The sequence below is a fragment of the Apteryx mantelli genome, chromosome 3 (genome assembly GCF_036417845.1).
Source record: "Apteryx mantelli isolate bAptMan1 chromosome 3, bAptMan1.hap1, whole genome shotgun sequence".
Lineage (NCBI taxonomy): Eukaryota > Metazoa > Chordata > Aves > Apterygiformes > Apterygidae > Apteryx > Apteryx mantelli.
Genome location: NC_089980.1, coordinates 110,753,345 through 110,778,133, shown reverse-complemented (window position 1 = coordinate 110,778,133; position 24,789 = coordinate 110,753,345). Strand labels below are relative to the sequence as shown.

Here is a 24,789-nt window from a genome sequence, read left to right as displayed (position 1 = left end):
CCCCTCCTTTCAGATAGTCCTTCACTGAAATCACCCTATATTTCCCAAAGTCACAAGGGGTAAATTTGCCCCTCAAACCATATCAGACCTTGCAAAGACAGTTTATAGTTTTCTGATACAGATTTCTTTCCAGTCTTGGTTTAAGCTGGTCAGCCATTAATAATGTACAGACTATCATGCTAGTGTAAATAAAATGTTAAATATCTATTGATCTTATTGTCCAAACTACTGTTTTAAAAAGGGTAAATACCCCCATTGTTGATGTTCATAAAAAATTAATTCCTCCTGGCCATCTGCCTTTGAAGTATAAAAGCTGCCAATGCCTATTATACATATCATTTGACTTTTAAAAATTCTTCCTATATAATATATGAAATCCAGCATATATGCATTTTCATTTTTTTTAGGAAAAAAACAATATCCCCCTCAGAAAATCAGAATACCCATCATTTTCGTATCTGACTGATTGGTGTATCTGATCTTGCTACAGATCTACAGCCACAAAAAGTGGGTTATATACCAGTGACTCCAGAAGCAAGCAGAGGCAACAGAAAGAAATTTTTACCCAGCTGAAGTATTTAAGTTAACGAGCCTGTTGTTTTTTAATGGGCATGATTTTGTTGCAGTATTTTGTTTTTGCTAACTACTGCTGACTTTTGCAGCCAGTAAGGAAATAATTAGCTGACTCCAGACTAAAATACTACATGGTTAAAACGGGTATCAAAGACAGCTTTTGCAAAAAAGGAAATAATGCTCTATGAAAATAGAAAAATGAAAGTATAAAACATAAAAGGCATGCTAAAATTTTGGAAGCTATTTCTTTCTTCTCTGCAAAATGTCTTCACTTCAGCTACATCTCATTATCTCATTGCCTTGGGGAGGCTGAGGGTGTGCCTGGATAAGATCAGCAGCAGAACTTGAAGTGAGGCTCAGGCTAGTAAGTATTAGGAGTGGATGTCCCAGAAGAAGACTTGGTAGAAACTGCTCTTGATACGGAACCAGCAGCATTTCTATTGTAATTTTCTTGTGCATTCCACTTATTTTCTTTTTCCTTGAGTTTCTCAGAATGTTCTCTTTTTGAGGGCTGAAGAAGTGGCAGCCAATATGATATAGTCCTAAATCCTCAGGTCTCTCATCCCTACAGGGAATCACTTTTCCATACAGTGAATTTAAAAATCCAGCCTCTGCAGTACGTTTCATTACACCCTTTAAAAATGGCATTTTGTTGTAAATGTGCTGCAGCTTCAATTACCCTTTGCCTGTGTCACTGCATTTGAAGAGAGGCCTTGGGGAGAAGTAAGATTTAGATTAAAAAAAAAGATAAGCTTTATTTATATAAATGAAAATGACTAAAGTAGTAAAAAACCTCACTAAAAGTACAACGCAAAGACAAAACAATTTCTTGTTTCCTTCGAGTCCCCTCCCCCACCTCCTGACTGAATTGCCTTCATACGCACAATCTTTCTGCCAGTACTCGTACAGTAAAAAATGACATTGTTTTATCATTTTGAAGAAGCTATTTTTCCTTGACTAACGGCTTTCTTAAAGTAAATTGCTGCTGTGGCTGTACCAGCTTCTGATATCAAACAAAACCAGAAACCATAATTCATGGAACAAGTCTCTTAGACTCTTTACTTCATTAGCATGGTGAACCTGTTTGGTTGATTCCTAATGTTAATGTGGGAGGATGATGCTCACAACTTATTTATATCTATTTGGTAATACCATCATCAAAATATGAGAGGGTGTTTAATAGCTAATAGCTCTTCTTGACATGGCATGATAGACTTTACTGTATGTACTGGTGAATTTGTAGCCAAAACATAGACAAAAGGTTTGGGATTAGAGCCTTCAGCTGCAAAAACCCTGTTCTCTACCACTCAAATTGCAGTGAAGGGTTATATCTCTACTGTGGAGAAAGCAAGATGCTATGAAGCAACACTGTGAAGAGTCTCTGAACCACATGATGCCAATATATTACAAGATGCTGCCCCACCGAGAAAAAATCTATTTATTAGTGTTTTTTCCTACAGGAATTTCTAATGAAGATTAATGTATCTCTGCATGTTAGGTAACTAAATGTTCCTTGATGTGCAAAGTTGATCTCTCATATCTCAGCTCCAGGATTCCAAGGTTCCCTTCTTTTTCCTTTCAGCACCAGTGGGGCCTCCTGACAATGGAAAGCTCTGTCTTCAGGAATAGTCTTAAAGGGTGGAACCCATGTAGACTATTCAGTAGATTTGCGTAGGTTGTTATCTTTCTACACGTGCACAGAGACACCCTTCAGCCATTTGGGTGCCCAAGGTGATTTTCATTATGTTCCAATATCATTATATTATATTTTATTCCATACAAGACAGGCTAGAATTGAGTAATTCCTTTATGCTGACACTGCTCCACCAGACCCCCAATTCCCCTTCAATTGGTGCCTAAGTACTGCATTAAATGTGGACTAAATTTTCATACATGATGTATATAAGCACTTCATGCACGGCAGAATCAGAATGAAAGCTAAAATTTCTTTCTTGGTAGAAATTTCTTTCTACCAGTTTCAGCTGGTAATTTTGCATCTGCCATTTAGGAAGGAAATATTACAAAACTATTTCAGTCTCGTGTCAGCAAACTAGATTGTAATCAGCAGTCTCAAGGATGTTGAACACACACACAATTATGGCAGAGCATGGGTACAAGCGGACTAGCCTAATCCTAAATGACACACCAATGGTCTTAATTGAGCACTGGCCTAGGTAACTGGCAAGCAGCCAAAGGCTGAAACACTAATTAGTCAGCAGGAGAGCACGCAGAGCTCTTTCATGCAAGTCACTGGCAAAATCTAAGATGCTCTGGTATATTCTGCATAGGAAACACAGCAGACTGTACAGGTCATATAAAAAGGTAAGCACACACAAGGCCGAACCACTAGCTTGTGTCCATATTTAGTTTCACACAGCATTTAGTAGGTTGTGACCGTACTAGTATATCAGTCGAACATCCATTCCTCCAGTTAACACCATCACTAAAATTCCAGGTCTGATCGTCCTTCTGACCTGCTCTCTTCTCAGATTGTATGGGACTATGCCCTTGTTTCTGAAGTAACCATCTGTTCAGGTTAATGTTTAGTTCCCTTTATATTTTTCATGTAATTTTCTTGTTTTGTTTTTTTTTTAATAGTTCAGTAGTTCTCAATCCTCTTGGACCACTAAACCATTTCAAAATTTCTTGCTGACTACCCTGCACTTTTATTACCAAACTTCATAAAAAACACAGCAAAAGCATTTCATTCTACTGCTTCATCATTTTCGTGGACCAGATGGAGATCTCACATTTTGACCTACAGGAACAGGAAGGGCACCACATCTCTAACATCTGTAAAAAGGAAGCATTTTTTTTTGCCTATTTTTTAATAGAAAATAATTTTAAAATACTTTTGAACTTTAAGGAAAATGAACTTATGACATATCATATTTCCAGAAGTTTCAGTGGAAAAAAAAACATGTATAAGTAAGTGGAAATCCACATGTAAATGGATTTCTTTACTAACCATTAAAATTATGCCAGGATGACACTAGAAAAAAATGAAGATTACCATGTGCAAATAACTAGAAAATATTTCTGCAACATGTCTTCAACTGCTCTACTTTGATTACTCTGATACTTCCAGATCCAGAAAGGAAGAAAGATTCCCTTTCAACAAGATCCTTACCAGCCACAGGTGTCACATCAGATTTTATGGAATACCATAAACCTTCTGAACAGCATGGTGGGGCTTTCACAGCAAAACCTCCTCAGTATATAGCTTTGACAGGGATTGTGCCTCTAAAGGCACAGAATCTAGGCAAAAGGAGTATTGCCTTGTTGCATGGTGAAGTCAACTCTCCCTGTCTCCTTTGGAGTGTATTTCGTTCTAACACTAACTGAAACATAGGAATATATCATTGCCAGTACATGGGCAATGCAATGGAGAGATGCAGTAGTCTCACTAATTTTTGTGAATACGTCATGATTTCCAACTTCCTACTCACTGGCAGAAGCAGTGATCCCAGAAATAGGTTAGAAAGACTATTTTTGTTATTGCAATTGCTTAGCTAGCTATACAGTGGAAGATAAGACCCTTTTTTTGATTTCCTTACAAAAAATTGGTATCTTTGAGAATGTATTATCTAGTTAATATTATTGTTATATCTATTAACAAAAACTGTAGGCAATAATACTTTATCAAATAATTAGCTGTACAGTGATTCCACTGTAGTCACTGACTGTGACTTCTTTTCACCCATGTCTTCACATATTTATCTGGCTACCTCCCTTGCCTATTTTTCTTATATCTTCCTTTTTATGGAAGCCTGTAACTGCTGCTTTGGAAGGAACAAGCTACATTTACTACTAAATGACCTACATCTAAATTTGATTCCAGGCCCACGCTTTGGATCTAAGATTTTGATTCTAGGAGTTTCACAGATGACCTTCTTTGGGATACAGTACTCATCAGAAGGATGAGAGGACAGAGTAATTTGGTATAGTGCCTTCTAGTACAGAGCAGAGAAATGAACCCAGTATTTGCATTCTGTAAAAAAATCTTAAAACTTGGGTATGATATATAAAAATGGAATAAATCAGGGATGTATATTTTGAAGAATGCAAACACACACAGACAGGAAAAAAGGCTTAAAATATGCTTTGAAAGAGACAGAGAAGTTATCAATGAGAAGAGTGGAGCCTGGTTGTTCTTTGAGAAACTGTGTCAAAATGGGAGGGGGAAAGGAGATCCTGAAAATATTTGATGTTAATAAAGTGATGTGTTAATGAGGGAAAGTCACAGAGAATTTGGATGAAGAGCAGGAGAGGGCTATAGTCCAGAGCTAGAAAGGTAATCAGGGCAGAATTGCTAATGAGCCTATGAATCAGTGTGCCCAAGAGCTGAAGAGATGTGCACAGTGGTCATCGTGTTTTAACACTAATTCCTTTTCCTCCTTTTCATTCCTGTGGAAAGAAACCCTGTGGAGTCTGACCAAAATCCCTCACCGATGTCCAGCCTGCCTTTTAGTCCATCTGCTCTAGTTGGCTTCTCTAATCCTCTGTCCTTTTCCACTTCTGACTATCACCAATGCTATCAGGCATCAATGACAAAATTAAATTAGAAAAAAATTAAAGAGAGCATACAAAAACAAAAAATGAAGACAATGATGAGGGACACAAAAGCATTTTTGCCTACACTTACAGGAACTGCGGGGGAAAGTGTGAGGGGAGACAGTTAAAATGCCAGTTTAAGAAGAAGCATGTAAAAGCTCAAAGAAAGATTCACAGATACGGACATAAGAATAAAAGCTAGAGATAGAAATTAGGCTATAGAGATGAACACGAAAACAGACATAGAAAGCTTGTTGGAGAGACAATGGAGAAAATGCATTTCATTTTATTAATAATTAAAAAGAAATCCATACAGGCAATTTAGGAACTTAGTGCTGAGGGTGCTGGAAGAATTTCTCAGGGAATTTGATGTTATTGCAAACTTGGTCCTCTCTCAGATGTTTCCATCCTTAGCTAAGAAGAAATGTTGCGTGTTTGACATTCCAAAACTAAATGTAAAAGTTATGGGCAGCATGATGGAAGCATAAGAGAGTTTATAGCTAAGGAATCTGAATGTGCTTGGGCATCAGGATTGCTCTGTGTGTGGTAAATAATGTTGTCTTAACCAGTGATTTTTTTGATTACTACATTGATAGGAAATGCATTTGGGCAACCATAAGTACAAGTTAAAAGATTTTTATTGTGGGAATGCATATACATTCATTCGGAGGGTCCTTTTAATTACACTGGCTACTTGTTTCAATTTGCTGCGTGCTCTCCATGAATCAATATTTGGAACTCGCTATTACATAGGAAATTTAAGTTAATTGTTATTATCATAAGCAACCAGCATCCTTGGTTTATGATTGATTGAAATTATATGTTAGTATTTTAGCATAGTTATTTACAATTCAGATTGTCTTTTAGCTGCTGTGTCCATTGAGTTATACATATATACACTTCCTGTACCTCTTAGAGGCATTATCTGTAAATTAGCTGAAGCTATCTTTAAAGATTATTGTGTGGTCAGTTGCTAGTACACTCAGTGCAGGTTTGTAGATAGCTCTGATCCACTGTTTAACCAAAGAATTTAACTTAAGTCTTTTTTTTTTTCTTGCTGTCAAACTGAAAAAACCCCCAAAACCTTCATCGTATCTTTAACCTGTGAAATTCCTTAGAATCTGGAGTTGCTAAATGCTTTCATTTATAACAGAGAGAAACATACCCAAAGTTGTTTCAGTTTTACTATTACCTATGTGGTACTGGGAAAACAGAAAAATTCAGAGTGGTCCATCTACTGCGAAATTCTACCCTGAACTCGGCTATTATCTTGCACTTCAATGTCTGTTAGTACAAGACTCCAGTACAGCACATATTCACAACACCACTTTTTTTCTACTCTTCAGTCAGCATTTTGTAACCTTGTCATGGAATTTTCCAGCATTGAACAAAGCTCTTTCACAAATGCAAAGGGAGCAACAATGCAAGTATTTCAAAGGCAGATCACTCTAACAGATGCTTTACAATTTAAAGAAAATATATTAAAATCATCTAATTTGCATATGAAGATGTTATTTCCTAATAATTTCTACATTTATATTCATTGCTCATTTCCTGTAATAATAGAGACCTGATCATTTCTTATTCCTGGTAAATTATTTAACATCAGAATATTGCTCATACTTTTTGGACACAATTTTATTAATATCTGCTCAATTATTTTGGGACAGGTGGCCAGGAAGAGATAAAGTGAGCTATTCTGTTTAGATAGTTAAGATGTGTATGACAGCAATTAAGATAATGGTTTAATTTGATTGCCATTTAGCTTTTAATATTATTAGGAACATAGAAGCTGCTTTTAACTCAGAAGAAAATAGTTTTCTTTCCTATGAGGAAAAAATCTCGTTACGTTCTTTACAATGTCACCGTACTGCATACATTACTACACAAGTGATGGAGAGTAAGCGGAATTCAGGAATTGTGATTACTAGCTCTACTCCTTGTTTGCTCAGTGACCTTGGATACTTGTTTAATTTTTTTGTGGTATGGCTTCCTCACTGGTAAAATGAGACAATACCTACCTCCTTGGGGTGTTCTGAGATGTACTTAATAGCCTGAGAGGTAAGAGAAAAGTACTATAGATGGGCAGAGTAGAACACCCAACAGAAACCAGACAATTAACTTTAAAATGAGAACACTAAAAATCAGAATGATTTTATTTTGGATAATTCAATTTTTGCTGTCTTTCTAGTAAGCCTCTAAACTTCTCCCTACTTGAAAAGGTGGGTGGAAACAAGTGTTATGCAGTGGTTGGAAACTTTGCCCCAGTCAAGCTAATTGACTAAAGTTCTACTAACTTTGACACAGCCAGGATTTCACCCCATAAATCCACTCAGAAAAGACAGCTGCACTTTTATCATATTTGGACAAGTATATATTATTTGAGAGAGAAATTCAAGAACAGGGGATTTTATCATAACATATGCTTAGTTTTTCACTATTCTGGTCTCTTCTCCCTTCTCTGCAGAGTCTGCAACATACACAGGATTTTCTGACTTGGTATCTGTGCGTTGTATAACTGAACCTATGCATTATGAGAAAAATAACTAAAATGTCCATCTTTCACAAATCACAGATGGTACCTTTGCTATTTGAAATGTGTAGTCCTGTCAGAAGACAAAAAATGTTTTTGAAAAACAAGCACAAACCCACCATGCTTATTTATACTATGCTAAACACCACTTACTTTACCAAACCTACATAGAGACCAGAAACTGCATATACACCATACACAGCTTAAAATCTGGGAAAAATAAGAAAACCTTGTGGTATAATAGCCTTTCTGTGGGCTTAGCTGGAACTGTTTCAAAAAGCTACTGTACCTGTGCTTGACGATACCTTCCCCTCAAGAGGGCTAACAAAATCAACTGCATGAGTACTCCTAATCTACTGTAGTATTGTGAGCTTCCCTGGCTTAAATTGGTGGTAGAAAATCATAGAAATCATCCAGCTGACTTAGTACTGAAGCAGATGAGGAGTGCTCATGCACCCCACTGCCAGCTCACCCTTTGGAGAAAGTAATGTCAGCCAGAGGAGGAGCAATGAGTACCTGGGGAAGATAATTTCTTACAAGGATTCAGCCACTTCTGCAGTGAACATCTGCTTAAGACAGCACAGGAGTAGCACCAGAATACACAAGTAAGCAGCCTGAGAAATTGCATGGGACACATTCATTTTTTTAAAAAAGCTGAAGAGACTAGACTGATTTGAAGAAAGAAATAGTTTGAATAACGACATAAGAGCCTCCAGAAAAACAAGAGTAAATGAATGCTGAGGGGCAAAGAGGAACTTGCAACAGGAATTTGGAGATAGCACTTAACACTTCTAAACCAAAAGCACTTACATCTGCAGATTAAGTGCCACTGTGTCTGAGTTTAGGTGCATGGCTCTCAGACCATAAATCAAAATGCAAAAATGCACAGGGAGAGCTAGCTGTTTCATAAGCATGTTTCAAAAAATTGCATATTGAACAGGGACCTGACTAGAAATAGCCAATGAGAAAAGCTAAGCAAGGAGAAGCAACTAGCAAAAACCATGACCCTTTTGAAGACCTGAGGAATACTAATTAAAGCAGCAATGGAATCTAAAGTTCTCCTCTGGGGATAAAAGCTTTCAACAGCTCTTTTAGAAAGCTGGTCAGAACTTACTCTTTTAGTTTAAAATGCAGCCATAAGAGATGAAGGGGTGCCAGTTCTCATCTTCTGCTTAGCAGAAGAGCTAAGGGCTTAGCAGCCCAAGGAAGAGGGACACTTGGATTCATTCCCTTCCTCATGCTAAAGGGATTCAAACCCACTTCTCCCAAATCCTGAAAAAAAAACCCTTAGCTACCTTTGAGTAAGCAATTGAATGCACTTCTCAGGTTTTGCTACTGAGCAGAATGAAACAGCAGTTGTGGAGTGAATATTCAAGAGAGGTGATGTGGCTGTTGCTGCGGCTGGGACATTTGCTGTAAGTTTTTCTCTACTTCTTATTTAGTAAAAATTTATTTTTCTCTGCATTTGTTTTGCTTTTTCGCAGAGGCCTTTAATATAAATTATATAAATAAGCTCAGCACCAACAGCAGTCGGGATTTTCTCCCACCTCAGTGAATACCCCAACCATTAGCTTTGATTCACACTCTCTTCACTTTTTCTACCTTGCCCCACAAATGTTGCTTTTCTATTTGCCAGCTTGCACAACTTCAGCAAGCAGGATGATTGGGGCATTCCCTCCCTCACCAGGAGACATCAGGAGCTTGTGCTGTTGTCAGTCCGAGAAGAGAACAGAAAGCTCTAACATGAGGATATTGCATCAAAGGTGCACAGCATCTTCCTTTCTGCTTCCTTCAGATGTGTCTTAAAAAAAAGGCACCACAGCTGTGTGGTGCTACAGCATGCTCATCAGATTCCCAAGAAATTTAAACATCTGTAGGTGAAGCCGAACTGATCTTTCCCAGAAGGTCAGTGAGCTCAAACTGGGACAAAACAGCAGGGACTTAGGCAACTTTTGAGTCAAATAGGGAGTCCCCATGTGAGTTTGGGAGCCTCAGTGTTAGGCAGCTAATGAGCAGCGAATTTTTGGATCACAGTTTTGAACTGAGTGAGCATCCCGAATCTTTGTAAACTGTAGTTTGATTATTTTTTATCTGGTTATGGCCCTAAGAGCTTTGATACTATAAAACAAGCATTTACCTCTAGCTACATGACTTCATTGACACTATCTGATTGACTAAAGTTAGGCACATGCTTAAGATATTATTTGGATTTTTGCCAAAAAATATGCAAGACGTGGCAAAAGACACTTATCGTTTCTAACAATGTGGGTGTGAGATGAGAATAATGCTGGATAAAAACGAATTTAAGCATACTTTGGAAAACTTGATAGAAGTAAGACGTGAAAAGTAAGGAAGAAAGAGAGTAAAATGATTCACAATCATTGTCAATGATCTTGAAATTGTTTGAAATAAAATGTATATATGTAAAAATGAAAATTTACTTGTGGAGAACTTGCAAGTAGCTAAGGGATGTAATTCAACAGATAAATAATTTGCTGTTAATATCTTTAGACCATTATGGTCAAAGAATCTTATTTTATTGAATATGCTGAGAAAGAATTAAATTATGGTAATGGTAATGGCATTTAATCTGTATTTTTACCTTAAATAATGACAGAACATTATTATTTGGGCTACCATTGGTAACTTAACTATAATGAATGCTGCTAAACAAGTATGGCATTTTAAGTCATAGAATTAAATGTTTCACAAAGAAGCTCTAAACTTACACATTGTAGGGTATTCTTCTGTTAAATTAAACTAAAATGTGTGGGTATAAGATTTGATTTTAGCTTCTAATTAACACAGTTTAACTGCAATAATTATACGTTCATTGTTTTTTATCCTCACCCTCTGTCATAACACAGGGGTGAGACAGACTATTAGTAGTGTTATTGTGAGATAAGTGTGAAAATGAGAGTGTGGACAGAGTTTTATTTTCTTCTTATTTTCAGGAGAAATTAATTTTCTGTTACTTTAAGGTGATACATTATGAAATGTACAGTGATATAATATGTCATGTCTGGAATTATGTAGATGTTTATTTCTATATGAACCTCAGTATTACAAGGTTTTGGATTCTCCAAATCTACAGTTCCCACAATGAAAGGCAGTAAAATGATTGCATGAAATACTACATATGATAAGAAAGTTTTGCATAATTTATTTATTCTTATTCTGTCATATAAAATGATTTATAGTTCAGGAGTAATAGAGGAAGCACACCAAGTCTCTATAAATTAAAGGCACTCTCTTTTCTTGTGCTACGTGTGGATTTTTCTGCAGTGTACTAGCATAATTTACTAAAGTACAAATGCTTTAGCATATACAGTCAATTGAAGATTTTGACAGATTTAAATATGGAATTTTATAGAGTTATAACCTAATTAAAACAGTGATTTGACAAAACAGCAGTAAGTTTAATATTATCCCCACAGTTGCCATCATAGCTGAATTTGAAGTGCACTCACTTTTCTTACAGTCTTTCAAAATCATACTTTTATAACAAATCATAAATCTCTTCTGAGAAAATGAATACTATTTGGGAGGCAGCTAAGGTGATTCCTGCAGTAAAAAACTTGAGAAAATTTTTCAGGAAATCAAGATAATATTTGTGGTAGTTCATTCTGTCCCACAGAGTAGGAACTGAAGTACACAGTATCTATGATACCCTAGTAAGCATCTACGAGATAAGAATGATAAGAAAAGACTAAAGGAAGGCAATTTATTTGGTGTATTTCTGTTCATATTCAATAGAAGTCTTCAATGAATCCTGTTTCTGGTGAGAGCAATGCAGAAACACGGAGATTAAATCTGTACAGGAGGACTCAGGAACACTTCTGAGGTCCCAGGGCTGGGTGCACACCTGGTGCCTGCTCAAAGAGAGATCCAGTTGTTCATCAGATGCCTCTCTTTCCAAAAAACAAATGTGGGCCTGCAGGCCCACGGCACACACTGGCACCTTCTGGAACAGAAAAGAACACTTCTGGCAAGGTCACCAGTCTGGGCCACTGGGGAGGGATCAGGACTCAGACACTTCGTCTACGTTAGCAGATAGTGGAATACAAAAAAGAATAATCTGCAGAGTGAAGCAGCTGATGCCAAGGACCTGATGTTCATGCTAGTTTTCTGGAGTTTTTTTTCTATTTCAGACTGGCCCTAGTTTAATTCTCTAGACTGAATACTCATGAGCAGCCAGAGTGCATCTTCTGCTTTAGTTTCAATTTAAAGAAATCAGATCATGTACCCTGAGCCCAATCTGTGATGTGAACGAAAGTACAATAAGTGACAGCAATTGGGAAATCTGCTTCAAAAGCACACTCCTAGTCCTATGCTAGTGTAGCAACACCAAGAATGCACTGAAATGCCTGCCTGTTGCTCTGTCTTGGCACAGCTGAAAAAATCTGCCATACCAGAACAACCTGAGTCCTGTTGCAGCTTTGCATTTCAACCACTGGCCAGTATCAAGGACTTAACAAAAAGGAGTATATGAACTTTCACCTAAACTGGAGCTCAGTGTTGTCTTTATGCCTGAAGCAGGTGCAAATGGGATGGAGTATCCTTTCCTGTCAAAACTAGGCCAGTCTTTAGAGAGAACTGCACAATTAAAGGTCCAGAAAAGGAGAAAGCAAGAGGTCTTGTTCCATGGCCTATCTTTGAGACACCTACTCAATGCTAAGATGCACCAAGATCTCAAAATCAAAGAAACTTTCCTCTGGTATGTTGCCAGTGATATTTCCTATCAGATACGCTCAGTTTATAAACACAAACAATCAGTTTGCATTAATCATGCAAACTAATACTTAAACAATTAGCATTAGCATCTTAACTGTAATCACAAGCTATGTGAAGTCAAACACTGCAATGAGGAGAATAAAACCCATGTCTCTTAGGTCTGTATATCAGTCACTATCCTATCTGAACACTTAACTTCCTATGTTTGAAGACTTAAATGCTACTAGGTTAGAAAAAAATTGAGTAACAAACTCTTAGCACCATGAGCTTAATGAATATTAAGACCAGTGACTTATAATATCAATGTTACTATTAGAAAGAAACAAGGAACTTGGACCTGACAGTGGAACGAACTTATCTTCACTGACAAAGCAAATGCTAAAAAGAACTTTTTCAAAATTCACAAATATTTCTCTATATATGTTGTAGCGTGGCTTCGTCACTGCCACAGATTAATCAACACAGGGTTTATTTCACACTAGGATGGTAGTCACTTGAGTTTCTCTATGAAACAAGCACCCTCATGTCTCATAATGAAGCTGAAGTGACATCTCTTCAATCAATCTCTTTGTCTATCAGAATTCCTGCTGTAGTTTGAACCCTCCACACACTCTTTTCTCTCCAAATTTCATAGCTGTACATTTATTTTTACTTTTACTTATTCAGCAAAAACTGTAATTGTTATTATAAATAAAGAATGACTAGATAATTAGCTCTTCAGTAAAACACAAAATTAACAAATAAACAAGACTATCACAAAGTAGTGGAATATTTCTGTACATTTTTAGGTGTTAGCCATATAAAGAATTTGTTTATATAGTGCTGTCTGTGAAGAGAATTACTTACTAAAGTAATTGTCATCACAACTGCAAATGATTGGCAGGGAATTATTTGTGAAATAGTCAGTCAATCCACTGTGGCAGCATTTTAAAACTTAGATGGTGTCTTACATTACAAAGAATTATATCAAACAGTTACACTCTCCAATTTTAATTAAAAATGGAATTATCCTGAAACCAAGCACCAGTTGTTTACAAGTGAGTACTTAATGCTGAATTGGAGTAGAATATGCATTATAGTGTTGTAATTAGAGAAAGTGTATATATTTGAAAAAAGAAAAAAAAAATCCTGAATAATTGATAGTAAATTTAAAAGCAACCTAGCACGGGTTTTCCCCATTATTTTTTTTCTCAGTCCAGAATGTCTTTATCACTTCTCATTACATGAATCTGAAGATATATAATACTTTTTTCCCTAAATGGGTGACTAGAGCTGGGCAAAGAACGTATTTATTCAGCTTGAAAATTTTGCCAGATTTAAAATCAGTTTTGATGAAGTGAGCACAGTTTCTCCAGTTTCTTGATTAAATGCATGAAAATATCTCCCAATATTTCATTTTGGTCAATGGAATGTTTTCTTCCAATCAAAACAATAATGCTCAATTAACCTTCGTGTTTGACTTTTTTATTTTTGGGGTATGTCTGATTTAAATTAAAATAATCTAAGTGAAAGATCAACAAGGGTTATTTTTTTGCTGCAATTTTTCTTTTACAGGCATCTGAATGAATGGTCAGAATGAAATTTTGACTGAGGAGGGACAAGATAGTACTCCGTAAATTAATGAATGGCATGGTGAAAGAGACTAGGGAACCATTTTCTTTATTACAGAACAAATGGTTGGAAGCATGATCAGGAACCCATTTTTTAAACAAACAAGAGGACGTACATTTTCAGGCATGTAGAAACACTGTATGACATATCTCCATGCATTACTATGGATTCCAAAATATTTTAAAAGTGATTAGATAAACAAGTAGAACAGAATGGATCAGTGACTATTAAAAACAGGATGTGGTTAAGCTTTGGCTCAGGGAGTCTCTTAGCAGTGAATTGGCAGAAGCAGGGAAGTTGAGAGCATGTACAGGCAGAAGTATCACTTTGTATTTGTCCTTCTCTTTTACTTTTCCCTGTTATTGGCTATTGTGAAAAAAGGCACCTAGGACTGATGGATTTTTGAGTTTGTACAATTGCATTCTTAAGATAAGTAACATTTGGGAAAAAAACCAAAAAACCTCTGAGTATTTTCATCAAGACTGTTTTGCCAGATTCATAATTTCCAAAGTTTAATTTTTGCTGAAGATAATATAACACTGAAATAATGTCTCCCAGCTCCAGCTGTAGTGGCAGCACGTGTATTGAACAGTCTTTTGCTGTACGGCAGCAGGAATGTGAATGTAGTTCACTTCTCTCTTCCCACTTTGTATAGGAGACAAGGTACTGATTAACCTTCCTAACTCTTGTTAGGCCTCTGACAGATGGTGTTGTTCTCCCTTAATAGTAGTGGTTTAGGAGGTTATAGACGTCAGCCCTTTCCTTTCACCCTCCACCTAAGGTTCCTGCTCTTTTGGTAGTAGCAACAGGAGTGCATGTATGCTGGCATCTCAGATCCTGCAGTTCATGACCTGGCACAAAAACATAAATTGCCATCATTTTCAGCTAACACACCAGGCAGTATGTGCATCAGACTGCGAACCATGGCATCAAACAACGGGCATGCTCTAACTTTCCTCCATCCTCACTATGGCAGTGTTAACCTTTGGACGTAGAGGCAGAAGCCTCCTCAACCTCCTGCAGCAGAAATTGGCAGAGCTCATCTGCTGGAGTCCCCAGCCCTTGAAAGAGCTAAGACAGAAACTGTGTCTAGCAAATAAAACCTTGAGTCTTCTGATCGGTTCAGAGGAGAAACAGGATTCAGATGAAACAATCATGATGCGAGACAGATATGATTAATGTAGCTTATAAGGTATAGGATGTGCCTTGCTAACAGATCATACTATCTCTTATCTTTCTAGAGCAGCCTAATAAGAAACATAGCACTTGTATCTAGAATGCTAGTTTCTTTTAAAAAAGGGAAAGGAGAAAGAAATGAGAAAGCAAACAGTTTGCAAGGGCTTTCCCTGTAGCGTGTTCCTGTCCAGTGCATTCATGGTGCTTTTCTAACTTGGGCTTGGCATTACAAATGGGCAGGAAATGTACCCAGCAACCAATTTTTAGCTATACATTTTATACTAATCTATTTATAACAAGGGGAATCATTAAATTCTTGTTTTCACCAAATACCTCCTTAAATGACAACACTGCCAGAAGGGAAAATGAAAAATTATGAAAGTATAATGAGACCAATGGATACAAACTTTCTGTTTATATACTAATCCAGTTTCATGCCTTCTGTTATAAAACATAAGCATCACTATCAAGTTAAAGTTATAGTCACCTTAGTTTAGACTCCTGAATTTAAATTCATATCTGCAAATATTGAACCCTTCAGTGAGATAAGCATCATAAATGCTTACTGAGGGCGATCAGAGGTGAGCATGCTTTATGTTTTTGAAAATTGTCCAATACTTCAAATGACTAGCCTTTTAGTTTTAAACTACCTTTTCAAAACATTTCTTTGTCATTTGCACCAGAAAGCCCATAAGGACCAGAGCCACAAGAAGATTTTCTGGCGTATGTCTCGAATTTATGTTCCTCTGTCCAAAACAGTGATCTTCAAAATTCTCTAGCAGTAGCTGCATAATCCTGAACCTATCTAAAATTTGCAGGAATCTCATAATTCCTTAAGAGACTATTCCCAGGTGCCCAGAGCCTGCTGCAGGGAATGCTTTGAAGTGTCTCCATTTTGATCCTTCTGAGAGATGGGGTGTCAAGCACATCAAATTGAAATAAAGAGTTTAAGTGTCTAACTACATAATAGGATTCTGGGCTATGAATTGGCATTTATGGAACGTGCCTAAGTCACAAAAAATAGTGGGATTTTAATATATCCCTCTCAGCTGCCTTTGCTATTGGCTTGGGAGGTTCCTTGGTTGGATTTGTGGGGGGGATCTAAATCTCAGGAACACAACTTCATATCAGAAATTGTACAAGGAGTCAAGACAGTTAACTCAGGTTGTAGCTTCTACAGGTGAAAATAGTATGTAAGAATTTATCTCGCCTAGCCTCAGACAAGTCATAGAGGCCCTTTCTTGCTTAGGACTTCCATCTAATATAAAGAAAGAGTGATGCACCTCTCGAGAATGACAAGAATCTTAGGTGGGTTCTGCCCTGAAACACCACTGTGTTTTTTGCAGCCCTAGCATGAATGTTCCATAAGTGCTGAATAAATAACTTCTGAGAAAAAAATACCTGCGATCAGACTTCACCACAGTCTCTTCCAAAAGGAGAGGAGCATAGAAGAAACCATGAGACAAACCCCACCCCCCCAACAACAACAAAAAAAGATCTGATACTTCTCAGGAGCCCGGATATAAAGAAAAGTCATTGCAGTAAGCAATAGGAGAACTATGGCATTGTATAGGAGTACCATGGTGTTGTACAGTATTCATAATAATAACATTGTACAGTATTCATAATAATAACAAAATACAGAGAGCTCTATATTGTATTTTAATGCAAATTTAAAGTACTAAGTAGTATTGTTATTTGGGGGAGACTACATCATGAGAAAGAATAACAGAAAACCTTTTCAGGACTGAGAACCAGCCTCCCTAAAGATAAGTTGGAAGAGTTTATCACAATGCATAGGAGAAAAAGAAATGCCCAATTTAGTCAATTTTTGATAATTCAGATACTGTTATATGACAGAATAAAGAAACAAGGACAGGTTCTTATGTGAAACTCCTAAAAGGCATGAAGGAAGAGGCACGGGTTGTAAGTTCATGCACAATAGGAGTGTGTGGTCTTATTCAGAGTTTGGGGGAATTCTGAATTACAGAGCTGTGCTAAAAGGGATTATAAAGGAGGGATATTGTCTTGCTGTGGAAGGTAAAACAAGATGTGAAAGTGAATTGGGGTGAACCAAAAAGGTAGTATTGATTTCTGTGGGATGGTGAGGTATGACTGATTTTATACAGTGTGATGATGAATAGCGAAACATCCTGAAACAGAAGCAGAGAACTGAGACGTAAAGGGCAGTGAGGGTGAACGCTAACCATATGAGGATGAGAAGGGGTGGCACAAGACAGCTTATGGTTGGGGTGCGAGGCACTGAAACAATCAGTTAAGGAGAGAAGAACGTCAGTACATGTACTAAGAATTCAGTCACAAAACAAGAAAAGCACATATTCTATAACTCCATATATTCAATTACCTCCTCAGATAAACTCTGGTGACTTTGGGATAAAGAAGTTCACACACAGGTTTCCAGACTGCAGAACTAGCAAATTTACTAATTTGCTGAAGTGGGTGAACCAACAGGAACATAGACACTCAGATTTCAGAAAGCAGACAAATTGTAATATCGGAATAGTACTCCATTTTTAAGTTTATTGCAGGTTACTAGTAAAACCTATTCCAGAACTTTATATTCCAGTGTTGGCTCAGAAAGCAGTTTAAGCTGAAATGCAATCCCACAGTTCTCAACCAGTTATTTTGAGACAAGTCTCGCAAAGTGAACCCAGGCATTTTCAGTTTGTTTCAGCTGCTTAATGGAAAAAAAAATGTAGCCTCACGCAGAGCATAAATTTAGTCATGATCCCACTCTTTGAACACTTTGTAAGCCATAGCTAATTAGTCTTTCCAAAACCCCTGCTGGGAAAGCAAGTAATATTATTCTAGTTTTACAAATGAGAGATGGGAGGAAGAGTGACATCACCTTAAATGGCTTGCCCAAACACATAGGGAATCAGTGTGGGGGAGTCTAGTTAAGAATTAAACACTGGCTAATTCTCACTGCTGGGCTCACACCGCGCTTCTGGATCACCCAAAGCCTTAGCAATGCATTTTGGGGGGATGGGAGGGTATCTGCAGACAGGAGGAAAGGTCTTTCATTGCAGATATTAAAAAAATAATATGAAGAGGAAACAAAACAAAGGGTAACTGATGCACACACATAAGTATGAATATGTTATTATTACTTGTTTAGCACTGAAAATGTGCTTGACTGCACCTTGTATTATCCAAATATATTGTGAATACTGATTATATACAAAAAAATAAGTTATTTCTGATTACACAATGCAATCATTTTGACAATGTCCCATTAATGTCTCATGATTTCTGTACAAATACAAAGGAAACTGCAACTTTGCATTACACTGAAATTTGCTTCACAGCTGAATGAATAAAATTATTTTTGCAAGCAACAATCCTTATATAACCCCTTAATGCAACTTTTACTACTAGTGTCATTTCCAACAGCCCTCATTTTTCACAATGCTTTGGAAATCACCGTGTGAACTTACAATACTTTAGCAGTAATAGTAAATCAAGCACGATATTTACGTTGAACATACTAGGGCCAGTCTTTAAGCTGAGAATGGTCAGCATTTCCCTGTTAGTTCAGTGAAGATGTCTAAGAGTCAGGTTTGTTGTGCCATCTGAATGTATTGAAAAATGTTGATGGGTAAGGATGGAATAGATTCTAATTAGTCATCCAAACACACTGGTATCATTAGTATCAAAAAATGGACTTGGAAAATGGGTTGTACACATTGGAGCAATAGCATCTTTTCCTCTCATAGCTTCTGTTCCTGTGAAGGGGAACTATTCCTGTTCAGATACAGACCCAATGGGGAGAGGTGTAAGAAGCACAGCATTCCCTCCGTTTGCACTGCGTGATGTGGCATGAGAGTACTCCTTCATCACTTGGGGCAGCGGGAGTTCACAGGGTGGTAAAGCACCCTCTCCTTCTGCTTTGATTAAGCCTGCATTTGCCCCTGCTAGTTTCAGAGGTCCCTGGCATTGTAAAAGTGGGGAATTTAGGAGAAGATACTCTCTAGTAGATATTTAAAATTTCACAATGATTTCCAGGAAAGTAATTGAGATGTACAACTCTGAATCATTTGTACTAGCATTTCAAAATCTTATAAAACTTGCTGGTTGAAGTGATGCATATGACAGCAGGAGATGCATAGTATTGTCACATCAAGCAGACTGAAATTTGACACTGTGAAATGTATTCAGGCACTAATCAGAAACTTCAGTGTTGCTCTTAAAGATGATCTGTGACTGTGATTAACTGGCTTTGAAATTTTGATCAAAATTGACCTGCCCAATTTTCTGGTCCTACTTCAGAAAGTCAAATCTCACCCTAGAACTACACAAATCCATTTAGTTTGGGCCTTTGTAAAAGCAGAGAAAGGGGGAAAAAAAGGCGGTGGAAGTAATTTCTGAGTTTTCAGTGATAGATTTTTTTTTTGATTTCGCACTTTTCCTAAAGATAGAATAGGCCTTACCGTAGCTGTCATAAGCTTCTTCACTTGTTCCGTGACCATAGTCATAATACTCAGGCACACTGTAACAGATCCAGATAGCCATGTTACTACTATCACAAGTAACCAACTCAAAACAAAAATAGAACACAAAAAATGAAATGTACTTTAATACTTTTACATATAGCATAATCTAGCTAATTTCAGGTATAATGATAGTTGAAAAAAATCATGAAGAAAAACGCATCAGTGACAGTAACAGCTATTGTAAAGCACATCACATCTCTTATCTACCAAGCAGAAAACAGAATTGTTTCTAAGTATGTAAACCTAGGAGATGTGACAAAGGTTGAGGACAGAAATTCTGTTTTCAAAAATAAGGTCTAACACATGACTATCCACTTTTTATTCACTGTTGTTAAATTACCAAAAGAGGTGCAAATCTCATTTACCTGTAATTCCAAACATTTATGCTGTATCAAATTCAGCATGATTTGTTTTCCCCAAAGCTGACTGTATTGTATCATATTGTATGGAACCTGTAAACTGCTTGTCTTTACTGAGGACACTGACAGCTCTTCAGCTTTACTCCTTAAAAAGAAAGTCTGTTTCCACTGCTTGAAGAGAGAAGACCTGATTCTCCACAGCCTTCTTCCTTATGCAAAGTTCATATTCAATGCTAATAAAATGCATATGTAAAATATGCAAGGTTCAAGAAAGCGGAAAATCAGAGTCTCAGAAATGCTTCTTGACTGCTTTTTGTTAATTAACAAAGATAATATATGTTCATACTAACATGTGATCAAAACATTTCAGATCATAGTTACACCCTGATAATCAGCAGTCCCCGGCTATTACCCACAATGGACACCCAGAAAACTTTGACCTCTGAAGCATATTGAAATGGCAATGAAATTAATCACACTTTTGCTTGACTGCTGTTATTATTTATGGTTTGCATTCTGTATTTGGTACTTGGCACCAAATTCAAGATCAGACTAGTGCTGTCTCAGGTACCAGGCAGACATAACAATAATCGATCCCTACCCAGAAAAACTTATAAACTCCATAGATTTTATTATATTGTATTTCCTCTGTCTGCAGTGAACCAGACAAAAATATAACACTTTCCTCATTAATTTTTTGTTGTGGTCACTTTTATTTCTTTTTCCTTGGAGACCGTATGAGATGGACCCTTGCGAAAAGAACAGAAGCACATAATCAGCTCTATTGCACTATTTATAACATTATTGCTTTGGCAGTTTTCCATATTGGATTACTGTTTAAAAAATAAGGGCTTACACTTGAAACAGAAGCATAGTGGACAGTGGAGCATAAGTAAAAAAAAAAAAAAAATCACAAATATAATAACAAGCAATATGTATCAATTATTTTCTTAAACAAATTTTAACTTTGTTCACAAACTCATAACACTTAATAGTTATTCATAGCTATTCCCGGAATAATTTCTGAGAATAATTCATGTGCTGTAGCTGCACATGAGAGCACTGATTGCACATATTTGATATCTGACAGTCAAGCTGTTTTGATTTGGGACACATCCTTCCCTGACTGGCTAGGCACAGCTCTTACAGTCAGTTACAACTACAAATATTTGTGGATTTTTGAACAGAAAAATGCAACTATAATTGTTGTGTATTAATTTACTAATTTAGCCAGCAGTCATTCATGTGTGCCCATAGTATGCTGAAATACATATCAGACAGATAAAATTCATTTGCTAAAACAGTAGCAGAAAGTGGACATAAGAGTGACTTGAATGCAAATGAAGTTATTTCTTTTAAAGATTTTTCCAAGTGAGCTCATCTGAGCTCTATATGACATAATTACAGTAGAGAATTACCCTCCAGTATAATGTGAGCATTCTTCTTTGCTTGAAAAATAGTTACCCAAATATATGCACCCTCCCATTGAAGTGGTGCAAGGCATTTTAGAAACAAACAGGAAGAATACATCTTTTGTTCTGTTGAACATATTAAACATTTGGTAGTATTTTGCAATGATTCTAGTAGTCAGCTAAATAAAATTATGGAATTACATAAGGTGAAATAGAGCACTGGCAGTGTCAGGGTTAAATTATCTATCTAGTCATATCTAGAGAGCTTGTAGTTTAGACCTAACCCAATGTTCAAAACGTGCAAAACAGCCAACATACTACCAAGATCTGGCAGACAGCAGTATGAACACTCTCATGTAATACAACTACAGCATTTTGGCATATCACCTGCCTTTCTGGGTATAGAAGGGTGTTGGACTAGTGAGTGGAGTTACAGGAGAAAAATAACCCAGAACTCTCATCTTCTGTCAATGGCTAAGATGCTAATATTTCTTCCTGGCACATTTTACAAAACAAGGTGACTGCGTCCAAAGGTCAGCTTTAAATTGAGTGCATTTGGGACCCAAAAAGTTATCCGTAGTTGTCCTGCTTTCAGTGGTCACTGGACAGGACCTGGAGCTGTTACCATCAAAATAATGTCCAGCAAAAGATAAAATTTGCAAAGTCAGTTAAAAATTCCTTGCTACATCATGGTTGTTGTATTTTTTTATTGGAGAAAAATACACAAACAAACATAAACAATAAGGGTGTAAGATAAAAATCCTACACAGTGAACATTCAGAACTTAACTGCATTATAAACTATAAACAAGGTTAGTATACAAACCATTAAAATAAGAAACAAGCTGTACTGTTACTGTAAAAAAGTAATTTGTTGTATACTGTATATATGATGTTTGTGAGCACAATACTTAACACATTGCTGAAAATGCCTAATTCATAGCACAATACATGATTGTTATCTAAGTTCTCCAAATTTATTTCCCTGAATAATATACATTTTTGAGAGATTTGAGCTGAAATGGTATTTGAAATTCCTTACTAGCTCATATTTTGATAATGTTTTGAACAGTACCTAAGTGAAGCAAATGTATTTCTTAGAATGAATCCGATTTACACTCACATTTTGTGAGCCAGACTGCTCATTCATTAATCTGCTCTATTGTAAACCCTGCTGAATATGTTATATATAATCTGTTACATGCATTTACTTGTAAAAGCTGTCCTCTATTTTTTTATTAAGCTGAACAATGAATAATGTTTAAAAAATGTGGTCTATAGAATATGGCTTTACATAATAAAAGTTATTTTTAATTATTATACACAAATATATGTAATTCGCTCATATTATGCCCAGCTATGGAAGTAAACAGTCAGCAATGGAACTTAGTATAAATAAACTTGTTTATATAATTTTAAAGTTCTCAGACAGATCTTGGAAACTACAGTGATCATGAGTTCTAGAAATCTCAGGTTTTCTTGGCAGTGCTAATTGGAAACAAGATACCATTATCTGTCATTAGCATTCATTACTTTCAGCAACATGAAGTATAATTTATTTAAGCATATGCACCCACCTGAAAGCAGGATGTAATACATTTTATAAAACAGATAAGATTAACTCCTTAACAACTTTTCATCTTTTATTCCTAAATTTTCAAAGCATTGCACTATATTTTATCACTAGGCTTCTGAAACACTACGGTCTTGATTTGCCAAGACTTAGACTTTAGTAACTTTCTATATTTGCCACTTGTGAAAGAATTGATATATATGGGACAATGAATCTTAGAAGTTGTTTAATTATTTCTATATCTCAAATGGTTTTCAACCTCAGAAGCTCTGAGATAATTTTTCTCTACCTAGATGAAACTTTCACAACTAAAATATATGATTCTGTCCTTATTCCTGTTTTGCAGCCAAGAAGATTAATAATATGTGGTAGTAATTTATTTATGTTTATTTTTAATTTAACTATTGGATTTCGTTAGTGCTTTTGAACCAGTTATTTTTAAAGTTTTGGGGTCAAAGGTTCCATAAACTCATAATGTCTTCTTTTCATGCAGATAAAGCTAGATCAGTTTCAAAAAAAGAACAAAAATGACATTCCTTATTTAGAAGACAGGAATCTCCTGAGGTCCCTTCCAACCTGAATTATCCTGTTGACGGGCGAGTGAAGAGTTAACAGGACTGAAGTTTGTCAATTGATATGCAGAAGAACTGATAGCACAAGAGCTGACCTGCGCAAAGCTGTTGAACAGAGGACTTAACAGGACTAAAGTCGTCTACCAACCGATATGCGCAAGGACTGACGTGCGCAAGGCTGCGGAATGGCAGCACTAACAAGACTGAAGAGGTCTGCCACCTGGAATCTGCACGGACCCCCGGGGAGGGAAGAAACGATATGGAGGTGTTGTGGTCTTGCCTCGCTAGCAGGGTCCTCCCAAGCAGACAAACAGACAGTCCTGTGATTGTGAAACTCGCTAAAAGTCAGCAAAAGCAGTGTTTGCCCAGAGCCCCAGCTGTATGAAAAGAGACTTGGGAGCTAGGAGAGTTTGAGCAGGGACGGGAACGTGACCTGACCATCCTCTCCGGCTGGACCGTGAGTATCCCCCCCCTCCCCTTTTCCTGGGACGCTGGGTTAAGGTAACTCCTCGAGGTTGAGAGTCCTCTCACTAGGAGAGTGAACAAGAAAGCTTTCAAGTAGGGATAAGCAGTCCTTCCAATTAATAATGCAGTAATCAACGGTTTCAGGTTATCCTTTCTAAATTAGTAACTGATGGTTTTGTGTTATCCTTTCTAAATTAGTAATCGCATTATTTTAATGGATGTTACTAATCCAAGAACTTGTGTGAGGAAATAAGCATCTTTTTTATTATTATTATATTACTGTCTCAGTCGTTGCTATTGAACCTTCATAGCGTGACAGTGCGACACCTGTGTTCCTGTGATATGAGAAGGGCCCAAATACAAAAATTCTCTATTAAACAGAACTGGCTTTTAACTTCTCACTAACTGGGACTTTTTCAAGTTGACATTAGCTAAGAAAAACCAAATTCAAATTTGACTGTGCCAAGATCAAGGGAAACCACACAACTTGTTAGCCAAAAGGCTTTGGAGAATGGTGCTCTAAGGTAGTTTCAGCAGAGAACCGCAAACAGAAGAATTAAAAGTGTGGCCACAAAGGCCTGATTCTTGGGTCAACGAGCCGCCTGAGGGAAGGCTGATATTCACAACTCAGAGACCAATGGCTTTAGGTATGGGTAATAACAAAGTTAATGAAGACTACATTAGCCTCTGACCAATGTCTCCCTGCACCTGGAG

The 24,789-nt window shown here is 36.9% G+C and overlaps 1 protein-coding gene across 13 annotated transcripts in view; it reads right to left on the bottom strand.

Annotated features, from left to right (window-relative positions):
* Positions 1 to 24,789, bottom strand: part of KHDRBS2 (KH RNA binding domain containing, signal transduction associated 2) — a 513,233-nt gene that overhangs the window by 130,794 nt on the left and 357,650 nt on the right. For 11 of the 13 annotated variants that reach the window (XM_067294146.1, XM_067294142.1, XM_067294143.1 and 8 more), the window contains one exon: positions 19,633 to 19,691. The exons of the other annotated variants lie outside the window; for them this stretch is intronic. In XM_067294146.1, the coding sequence (XP_067150247.1) occupies positions 19,633 to 19,691 (59 nt within the window). The remainder of the gene's footprint in view (positions 1 to 19,632; positions 19,692 to 24,789) is intronic. 13 annotated transcript variants of the gene reach the window in all.